General features: G+C 38.9%; 1 protein-coding gene across 1 annotated transcript; it reads left to right on the top strand.

The window, feature by feature from the left end:
* The first annotated feature begins 679 nt into the window (after positions 1 to 679).
* On the top strand, positions 680 to 7,720 carry LOC139576823 (neuropeptide Y receptor type 1-like). Its single transcript, XM_071403338.1, has 2 exons — positions 680 to 1,477; positions 4,178 to 7,720. The coding sequence occupies exon 2, from the start codon at positions 4,360 to 4,362 to the stop codon at positions 5,470 to 5,472; it is 1,113 nt and encodes a 370-aa protein (XP_071259439.1). The 5' UTR covers positions 680 to 1,477; positions 4,178 to 4,359; the 3' UTR covers positions 5,473 to 7,720.
* Positions 7,721 to 11,263: the final 3,543 nt, after the last annotated feature.

The raw sequence follows: 11,263 nt of genomic DNA, 5'->3' as shown, positions 1-11,263 counted from the left end.
TGTTTTTTATGTGAAGCACATTGTGTCTGAAATGTGCTGTATAAATAAAGCTTGATTTTATTTTGATTTTATTATGGTGTCTCAAGATAGACAAACTATTGCCACTTTTTCTCGTTTTTCAAGCGAAGGTCTTTTAAAGGAGTAGGCTTTACGGTCTCGTTCGGTTCTCCTTGCAGAGATCAGCTAGGCGCCAGCCGAACCAAACCTTTTGGAAGGCTTATGTGCACAATTTTACATCTAGCTAACTGGTGCAGTATTTCTCAAGTGAAAGAATGTGCATGAAAACTAGTCATCTATTGTTGAATGACGTCAAACACTTCATTGAAGAATCCAGTCTATATGCCGCGTTCATGTACTAGTCGGAACTAGGAAACTCAGAAATTCCCAACTTGCTAATTGGTTAGGCTCCCGAGTGGCCCAGCGGTCTATGGCACTGTATCACAACCGGCCGTGATTGGGAGTCAACGATTACTGTAGTGCGGCGCACAATTGGCCCAGCGTCGTCCGGTTTAGGATTTGGCCAGGGTAGGCCGTCATTGTAAATACGAATTTGTTCTTAACTGGTATCCCTATTCAATAAAAACACGGCAGGTGTATAAATACAACCAATTAGCAAATCGTACATTTCCGAGTTTCCTAGTTCTGACTAGCACATGAAACTAGCAATAGTTTCACTTTTACTAGGAGAAGTACTGTTGAGCAATCATCGACCAAGTGGCATATGCCGAGTTCACTTGCTAGTCGAAACTAGGAAACGGGGACATTTTCGATTGTAGTTAATCAGCTGCCTCATTCAACGATTTAGCAAATCAAAAAAGTCTGAGTTTTCTAGTTCCGACTACCATTTGAACGCAGAAATAGACTTCGGCTGCGGAACTTTGACTGGCTTCACGAAGATAACGAACAAAAACGTCACAAAATGTTGTTATATGCGCAAACTGTTTCGAGAGTGAAGCATGCTACAGGGTTTATGCCAGATGCCGACAAGCCACCTCCTACCTTCCTGTTATAGCCTATATGATGTTGAAGCCCTTTGTTGCATTTAATTGGTTGCTGAATTAGGCAATAGCCAAAAATGTTTTTCACCTATTCAGATTCCACTTGAATTGGTATGATGATTTATTATACTGTCACACTGTTTGTGGCTTCAATGTTCAAAACGGGAACTTGTTGATCTCAATAAGTTGTGGCTTAATAATTAATTTCATGTCCGGAGTAGGCTACTAGAGAGGAAACGTTGTTTTAGCCTCCTTACTCATGTGGTTGTTCGCTTGAACGGAAGACCTGTATGAGCGCCGGATAGGCTATAGCCTATTAGACCACCGTGGCTCGATCTACCGGTGGGAGTCGCTCATCGTTTCAGGCGGGGGAAGAGCGTTCCTCGTGCGTCTGCATCATTTGGAACCTTAGATCTCGAATAGTCAATGGGGGGCAAGGAAAAACTCAGTGAAATGTAGAAAAACGTTGAGCGAAGCGGGTAAGAATCCGTCTTTTATTTTATTCTCACATTCGGTCTAATTATTAGGTATAATAAAAAACCATATGCTAAGGCTATACAGACAGGATTTTAATAATTGTTTTTCCATAATGCCATTTAGAATATAGCCTATTATATTTGTTGGGCTATATTACATTAGGAAACATTGTGACAAAGATCATTAATTTCTGAACTGCTTTTTAACTAATGCTTCAAAAACAATATTCACTATTGCATACCTGTTAAGATAAACTTAATTTGTATCATGACACCCCTCATTACCCCTTGTCTATATTTGCTTTAGTTCAATGAGATCTCTTTAGGTACCTATAGCCAGGATATAATAACATAGAGTTGAGATAATGCCAATTTCAAGCTTAAACACACATTTAAGGGACTGTATGTATGGCTTCATGTGGTGGCAAATTCAATACATTGTTGCTGGAAGTGTCTCAATATGTCCATATAATACATTTTATAGTCTCATAACTGTCATGAATATTGCCAATTGCTTAACGTTTTGGAAGCCTTGTGTTTCACATACTAAAGAGGACTAAGTAGGCTAATAAGTAGTTAATGATGTAGATAAACATGTGTGAAACATGATGTAGATAAACATGTGTGAAACAGTTACGTTGTTTTGTACAGTATAGGCCTAATGGGTTTAAATCTGATTCGGGGGTATTAACAGCATGTTATGTAATAGTCTAGCACAGCATTGAATTGATTCCAGTCATATTGATTCTTGTAGCACATTTTGTGACCAGATGTACTGTATGCCTAACTTTTATTAGCCCATTCAATTGCATTGTTTGTTTAATTGTTTATTTGATAAACTGTTCCCTCTAGATCACAAGCTCTACATTAGATCATCTGCACCATTGATGTAATGAGCCTTGGGGTTTTGTACATAAAGTTCAGACACATAAATAATCCTACATGAACCACCATCCATTTGGTAATTATGTTTTGGTTAGGGCTATTTCATCACAGAATCTGCAGTGTGACTGTCAACATAACCATTAGAAACAACCCTGGTTAAGCCCCAGGCAGAAGTGGTTTATTCAAGTTAGATTAGACAGAGACCTGTCTCTATCTAGCTTATAATCACATAGGGCCTTGAACTAAGTGATAATAATAATCCTAAGAACCTGGAGGCTACTTCATTTAGAAGAAAATATCACTTCATTACTCACTGAATATAAATCTGTTGTGGTCCATCAAAGGTAGATGCAAAAACATGAGAAATATTGAATTTATCATCTCAAAGGTGCATTTATGCGCAATGGGTGAATGGGAAATTACACCCTGTAACAATAGTGTCAATGATGATGGGGATAATAATAATGACCATATGTTATTTCATCTCAACTCAAGAGTTTGCTTTGCTTTGACTGTGAAATTGATATTGTTGCAGTTAAAGAACATGGGTTGTCTTTGGAATGGAATGCTGATCTTATCCTGAATTGCTAGTTCCCAAGACATGAATTGAATCCTATCCAATTGCTCTCAGGAGCGATGTTGTAGCCTTGGGCCAAACATCCTGGTAATCAGTGCTGCTTCCTTCTCTTGACCTCCGCTCCCCCTTTCCCCCTTCCTATTTCCTGCACCTCAAGTCTTTCTTCATCTTTGGAATTGGAGTCCAGTCGTATTGCACATCACATATTAGTCAGGAGGTGGCAGTGGGTTAAATACATATGTCAATGGATACTGTACCAGTACCTATGCTGTAGGACAGCTGACCCTTTGTGATAGCTTTGAGGAGTCATCTGTCAATCTTTGTGGTACGCTTGAGGTCATAGTCAGACACAGAGTAAAGAAGGGGAGTAATTTTCCGCACAGGAGACATCTAGCTCTTTGATTGCGAGAGAGGAAGAAATATATCCATTGTGTATGCTACCCAGTTGAGGCGGCCCAGCAGGATTCTGTCCTTGACATTAAGTACCTTCTCATGTTTCATTCTGATGGCATGTCATTGACATGGTTATTGTCATGGAAATGTACTGGAACGGGTTGTCTTTGGTATGGGGAGTCGAAATGATATCATGTGGCCTTTTGATGGTAACACATTTCAGCGTTCATCCATGCTGTTTGCTAGATGATATGGTGTTAATACATCGTTAGTTATGAATGCCAGTACTCAAGTAGACAGGCGGATACATTTGCATGTTTTTCAGTCACCGCCTCTTGAAGCTCTCTCATCATTCATTCTCCTCTGGTTTGCAATAGTCTACTCTAATAAATCGAATTTCAGTGCTTACACAAGCGTCTCAAGATCCTAAACAAAGATTAATGAATACTGCAGTGATAGCCAAGGCTAAGTTTTGTTTTGACCAATTTAAAATGTATAGGCATATCTAGTCACTTTCTATCTTATTTTTCAATTTATTTCAGAGTATATTGTGTGTGCACCAAAGTAGAACCCATTGAACCTATGTTATAGAAAGCAAAGATTACATTACATTTCAAGATTGTTTTACATCAAAAAACACATTGGTTGTTTTACTTAAAAAACACACTACCTAAAGTGGATCCTAAAGTAGAGTATTTTCCTGCTTCCAGCTATTTTCAGAGCAGGAGTTAACATGGTTGCAAAGACAAGTCCTTTATTTATCCTGGGTTTATTAAATAACTGCATTCACATTTGGGAAATCAGCTCAGTGAAAGATGTCATCTTATAAGTGTGGTTTTCTCTTTCAGACAGCAAACAAAGACTGCAATCAATGTTCCAGCCATCAATAAGAATACTGGTATGATGAAAACCCCAGCAAACTCAAACATACAATAAAGACACATTAGATAGTATATCATATTGAAGTGGAGGGAAACACCATACTAATACTTCTGGATCCCAGTCTACAAAATAAGTTCTGACTTCTAGCATGGAGGTGTCCCATGTGAACAATAGTAGTCATCACGCCTGGTGGAAAGAGATGTCATGGGGCGACACAGACGAGTGCACCACCTCCATGAGTGGCACAACCTTCCTGATAGTTGCCTACAGCGCACTGATCGGGGTGGGCCTTATCGGTAACATCTGCCTGGTGTTTGTCATCACACGACAGAAGGAGATGAGGAATGTCACCAACATATTCATCGCCAACCTGTCAATTTCTGACATCCTCATGTGCATTGTGTGCCTGCCGGTCACCATCATCTACACCCTAATGGATCGCTGGATCTTGGGGGAGGCACTCTGTAAGGTCACACCCTTTGTCCAGTGCATCTCTGTCACAGTCTCTGTCTTCTCCCTGGTCCTCATAGCCATGGAGCGCCACCAACTCATCATCCACCCCACTGGATGGAAGCCTGTGGTGGGCCACTCCTACCTGGCTGTAGCCATCACCTGGATGGTGGCCTGCTTCATCTCTCTGCCTTTCCTCTCCTTCAACGTTCTCACCAACAGTCCTTTCCAGAACATTAGCCTCCCCTTCAATCCCTTCACTGACCACTTCATCTGTATGGAGCGGTGGCCCTCAGAGCACAAACGACTGGCCTACACCACCTCCCTGCTGCTCTTCCAGTACTGCCTTCCCCTCATCCTCATCCTGGTCTGCTACTTACGCATCTTCCTGCGTCTCCGACTGAGAAAATACATGGTGGAGCGAACCAGGGACAACCGCCAGAAGAAGGCCAAGGGGTCAAAGAGGATCAATGCCATGTTAGCCTCCATCGTGGCAGTGTTTGCCCTCTGCTGGCTCCCGCTCAACATCTTCAACACCGTGTTTGACTGGAATCACCAGGCCATCCCATCCTGCCAGCATGACATCATCTTCTCTGCCTGCCACCTCACAGCCATGGCCTCTACTTGTGTCAACCCCATCATCTATGGCTTTCTCAACAGTAACTTCCAGAAAGAGCTCAAAACTACCCTATACCGCTGCCGCTGCTGGGGGGCACCAGAGAGTTATGAGAGCTTCCCTCTCTCTATTGTCAGCACAGAGGTCACTAAGGGGTCGATCTTGAGCAAAGGATCGATCAGCATGAATGTATAGTCCCGACCCATTCAGATGGGGAGAGAGAAAGTATAGAACTTGTCATTGTCTTGACCATGCATTGAAGGTTGTCTTGCTGAGCTTTATGCTGGAGCAAGGGTTGACAAGGGTTGTTCAAATTATTCACATGTCAATGTTTTGTTTCTTAGCAATCAGTGGTTGACCTCTTCAGTGGGAATGGAGAGAAACGTGAAAGTAAGAGAACACTGTGCCCCAAGAGTCATTTTACAGTGTTCTCAATTAGGTATGTGTTTTTACACCTTAGAGGAAGTCGATGATTTTATGACGGTGCAAAGGTCTTCTTCACTGCAAGCACTGTGGAGTAAAAGGTGTGCTTTACACCATCATAATATTTCAATGTATTATTTGGGACTCTACAGAGCAGTAACATTCAAAGTTGGGGTGGGGTCGCGGGATTTAAAAAATAAAAATACAACAAAAATGTAAGATTAATTTATAGGACAAAATGTATGCACGCATGAATGTAAGTCGCTTTGGATAAAAGCGCCTGCTAAATGGAATTTATTATTATTATATTACAATATTTATTTTTTTGAGAAAGAAATTTGAAAAATAATATTGAATTGTGTTAATGTATTTATTGATTCTCTTAATTTTGATAAGAGAGATGGAAATTAATTGAAAGTTATTTGTTTATGTAAAAATAGAAATTTACCGATTTTAAGGCTGTCATTAGATTTGGGGTGTGGGGTCGCTAGAAATTCTGGCCAAAAAAGAGGGTCCCTGCTTGAAAGGTTTGAGTACCACTGCTATAGAGTGTAGCCAAATGTGTTGTCGTGATAGTCAAACTTGCATGGCAGCACAAAAGTCTTTAAAATCGACTATAATTGAAGGGCTTTTAAATTGACCTTCGACTCCTCTTGGGTTCCACTCACAAAGTCATGTTTGAATAATGTGAGATTTTCATATTGTCCTTTTCTCACATTTTACTCTTGTTAATCCTGGATCATGGATAGCTACTGCTATAACTAACTGTGTTTTTATAGAATTCGCTATCCTTTCAACCCTCCTTTGTGCAATTCCTTCCCTCATGCAGAGACTCATGGAATATACATGTTAAGGGATGCCAAGTGCTAACCACTTCCAATGGTTCATTCATGATATTGATGTGGGATTAAAGGGATAGTTCTCCAAAAGCATTTGTTAATGATTTCCTTCATAGATAGGACTCGTGTGATCTTTACACCGGCAAATGACTTGGCTAAGATCACACCATGTCAATAAAATCCTCATAACTGGTTTGTTTGTAAACAGACCAATGACAGAATAAAGTTATGGAATTTGTATTGAAACAAAACTTTGACAAGGACTGACATTGAAAACTAGTGATTTAAAGCACAGTACCTGTCATAGACATGTTTTGTACCCACCAATGTTTACTGCCAAATATATTACTGTGCTAGTGGCTGACTTTGATAATAAAATGTGCCATGCAGCAACCATACATCTAGGGCCATATAACAAAAGAAAAGGGGCAGTAAATGAATACACTCTGTACTCTATGACAGCAGCACATGGAATAATATCCTACTGTATATCCTTGCTCTTTCACTGAGGTCTACTGAGTCTTTGTATGTACAGTAATAGATCTGGTGTGTTGTTTAGCCCTGCTTGGTGTGTATGGTACCTGATATGCCTCTTGTATTGCAATGTGGGAAAATTAGTTTATAATATAAATGGGAATAAATAATTCACCATTTCCATCTGTTTACCCTCTAATCTACTCTTGTAAACACATTTCAGTCATTCCATTTGGGCAGTTACAAGAATGATTATCCAATATGACCAAACTGTAACTCATTCATGAATGTGTGCAATATTTCCTTATTAGGGTAAAATAAAGTTCAGTATGCCATATACAGTAAGTATTTGCAAATATCATGCCATGTTTTCTCTAAACATTTGTCAGCTGGCTGCCTTTCTTAAAAATATATAATTCTCAGAACATTTCTAGGACGTTTTAATAATGTGAGGTCATAACTTTGGATAATTCAAATTTTGTCAGATACATATATTTAAATGTATGGCTCTGCTTAATTTTTACCCAATGTCTGAAGAACGTTCTCTGTTTACTGGGTAGTTAGCGATGAGCTTTTATAAGCCAGATAAAGTTTTGTACATTCTATGTTTTCCTTTCTGCAGGGTTCATCTTTATCAACAAAAAAGTTAGAATGCCGAAAGATGTTACAGTAGCTTTACAGAAGATAAATAAAAAAGTTGTATTTTACTGCATTTCATGTTTTTTTTTCTTCTTTTCTGTAGGTGCCCTTAGATATATCAAAGCAATGTCTGTCAGCACTTTCTCCTTTTCCCAATCTATTTCATTATGATTTAGAGTGTGAATCTATCACAAAATAATACATTTGATTTGGTGGCGCACTCACATTTTCTACTACCTTAAATTCCATCCCTGGTTTTACAGCAGTCTAGTAAATGCTATCCACACCCCAAAGGGAAAATGTTTATGTTCTTAAACATGAGCAGACAATGTTGAAGTAAGACTGTATGACCCATACCTGTAAACCAATATCACTACCAATGGGAAATGGTTGAGATCTGTATGTGAAAATATTTATATTTAAGGTTGACTCTAATGAAATTGACAGATCCACCCAACCTTATTATTGTTTTCACTTTTTGCAGGGTGCTATAGACAAGTGTCTTCCAAATAGATAAAAAATAAACATATATAGGGTGTTAATGACCATTTGTAGCCAAGCAGTAAAACTATATACTGTATCCATTTCTATTTTGTTTATCGATTCTTATTCGGTATCTTTTTCTATTCTGTTTCCACTCACTCACTCACTCACTCACTCACTCACTCACCAAACACACAAATACAGTCAAGAATAAAAATGTCAGATTCTCAAGCATTCTATTCCTCCCCCTTACTCTTCTCACTATCAATCCCTCACCTATACAATACTTATGAGACAACATATGCTGTAAAAAAGCTAATTAATAAGTTATTCATTATTCACAGATGAGAAAGTGGTCACATTCTGTGATCTTCAGTGAGATATGATTACAGAGTTGAGTTTGACATTCTTTTTCAAGAGTCACATATTTTCTACCAGAAACAGAAATCTGTATCAATTCATGGGTTTACTTTTCTTATCACTTATCCTGTTGGGGCCAATATAGATACTTCCAAATAAGCCGAATCTGCATTTGCCCTGTAAACAGTTTGCTCAGATGACGATGTTTTCTGTGGACTGTCAAGAATAGTTAAGGCAAGTGTGTGTATGTTAAAATATAGGGTTATGTGGGTATTTTGAAACCAAGTAAAGTGATGATACAAAACCACACTGTTCGTTTTCCTTATTGGAGCAGGTACACAACATATTCGTAAACACATGATGATTGGGATGTAGGAAGTCTGCACTAGTCCACCCATCCTTCAGTCTGAAACAGCAGGGGTCACCCAGTCAAATGCCATTGGTTCAAATGTTAATGAATTCCCACTAATACCTCCTGTGGTCGCAGAACAAAGTCACATTGGCCTGTGTGTAACCTCACTTCTGTGGAAGAAAAATAGAGGATTTGAAGTGTATTCTTTTTTGTTCTTGGCAGTTGAATAGGTCATATAAAGCAGCTCTGCCTCTTGAATTCTAACCCTGGTATTAGACATGCAAGAACGTGTGACTGCATTGAAAAAGTCACCTGGGGTCATACTCACATATTGTCTCAGTCCATATTTACCAGTTCCTCCATGTTGCTTTTGAATTGTCCTAATGCCATATATTTTTTATTAGGCATTTCCTGGTGCCCTTATGCCCTGGTTGCTCTGATAGCTTTAGTTGCTTGGGGAAAAGTGTGGCCAATAGATCTGTTATGACTAATGGAACACAAGGACATTTGTAAGATAACCTTTGCCACAGAAATATTTTTCAGAGATCATCACACTCATCTCAAGATTATGCTATAGCAGAACCACTCATCTGTGTCTTTGTAAACACAATATCTTAATAAACCTCATATTTTAGTCAAAATTGTCTTGTCTCTTTGTGCTGTGTATTAGGGGTAATGACAGTTGAAAGCAGCTGCCACTTGATGAGTCTCATTTCCCCACAGGGGTGGCATTTGACTGTGCGGGTCTTGGCCTTTATTTCTGTACCTTGTATGGATCCCTACCCTCCTGTAACTGATCAGGATAAAACTAGAACACGAAATTACAGAAATCACAACCTGATTGCCAACCATTGTACCACAGCACCTCGCCACGCTCTGTCTATACAACGCTTCTATTTTCTCATCTTTATTATATTTTCTCAGTTTCCCATGCAGAGTAAACCATGCATGAATTTACAATGTTTTTTCCCCCCCAATAGTTCCTAAAAAAAAATGTAAAAGCCCTGCAACCCTGCTGATTAATTTATGTGGTGCTGCTGTCTATTGGTGATGTTTCGTTCTCCTCTAGAAGGTCTGCTGGTAACAACACTGGGTACCACCTGTGCTTTCAACACAAACACTTTTGTATACTGATAATGTTTCCATCTACATGGTAAAGAAAGGTCTCAGTCACCATAATGAGAAATAATACACAAATCGAGTAAATAAAATAAACAGGTGAATTGCAACAACTTTTGTCGTAATATTATCTAATCTTATTGTTATCAATTTGTTGGATAAAACATTTACAAGATAGCATGTTTTACTAGAGATTAATTAAAAGTTGTTAGATCTGGCCACCGGTGCCCTTTCATACATCATTAGGGGCATGCCACCTCTAACGGTGGGTGGTAAGTCAAATTGTGGTTGGTAAGTCAAATTGTTCTGGGGCGTTCTGGGGAAACAATTATCTCTAGGCCAAGGTTCATTTAGGTCATCGAGACGAGGTTACATTCTCCCACTGTAGATGGTGTTAAAACACCATAACATGAAGAAAGAGGTTTCAGACAAGGACATTTCTGTCTGTGTGAAAGTCTTGAGATTGGTTTAGCAGACATCTCATTAGTGATAGGGTGCCCACCAAAGGGTACAGATACTCTCTCTTACTGTACTAACTGCTCTGGTGGCTGGCTGTATAATCACAGAGAAAATGAGATCCATCTCATTACTTTTTACATGAAGTGGTTGAAAGGAAAAGCAGGTCGAGTGCATTGGTCCATGCAAAATGTGGAGAGTAGAAATAATAACTTATGTAAAGTAAATTGAATCTGTCAGTCATACTAAAAGACCATAACCAATGCAATTTGGACTCTTGATATAGCCTGTTTTAGCGAATGTTTCTTACAGTTCTTAATACTCTCCTCTAAAATCTCAAAGTAGGCTTATATTGTTTGACAACATAATGGCCTGAATGATACATCTGCAAGTCAGAAAAGTGAAACATTCCATTTGTAGTCTTGCTTATGTTGCCAGAAGAAAGAATGGCACTCTACAGTAACTGTGGGAAGACACTATCCTAATTGTAAAGTCCCACATTCCACGTTATTTCAGTGCCATCTGGTGGTGCTGTAGCCTAATCGAAACATAGATTTTTGCAGATTTGTCACAGATTTTTTCAATTTGTATGGAGATATCAGATAAAATAAAAATTGTATTGTGTCAGTCATAACTGGTAAATGCATGGTTTGAACACATTTACATTTTGAGTTAGGCTTAACTAATCTATTGACATAAATTCTAGTAACATGATGTACAAAGAGCTGACCTTCCTTTAATATTTTGAAGTGTATAATAATAAGAACGTCTGGTCACAGTCTATCTAAAAGAAGTTACTGAGACCAAAATGTTTTTCAACGTTATGCAACGTTGTGGTCGT

This window comes from Salvelinus alpinus, chromosome 5 (genome assembly GCF_045679555.1).
Source record: "Salvelinus alpinus chromosome 5, SLU_Salpinus.1, whole genome shotgun sequence".
Classification (NCBI taxonomy): Eukaryota; Metazoa; Chordata; class Actinopteri; order Salmoniformes; family Salmonidae; genus Salvelinus; species Salvelinus alpinus.
The sequence above is the reverse complement of the archived record's forward strand: the minus strand, read 5'-3'. Positions and strand labels throughout refer to the sequence as shown.

Bases quoted from the DNA above. Each gene is read 5' to 3' on its own strand.
- LOC139576823 (XM_071403338.1), top strand. From the start codon at position 4,360: ATGGAGGTGTCCCATGTGAACAATAGTAGTCATCACGCCTGGTGGAAA.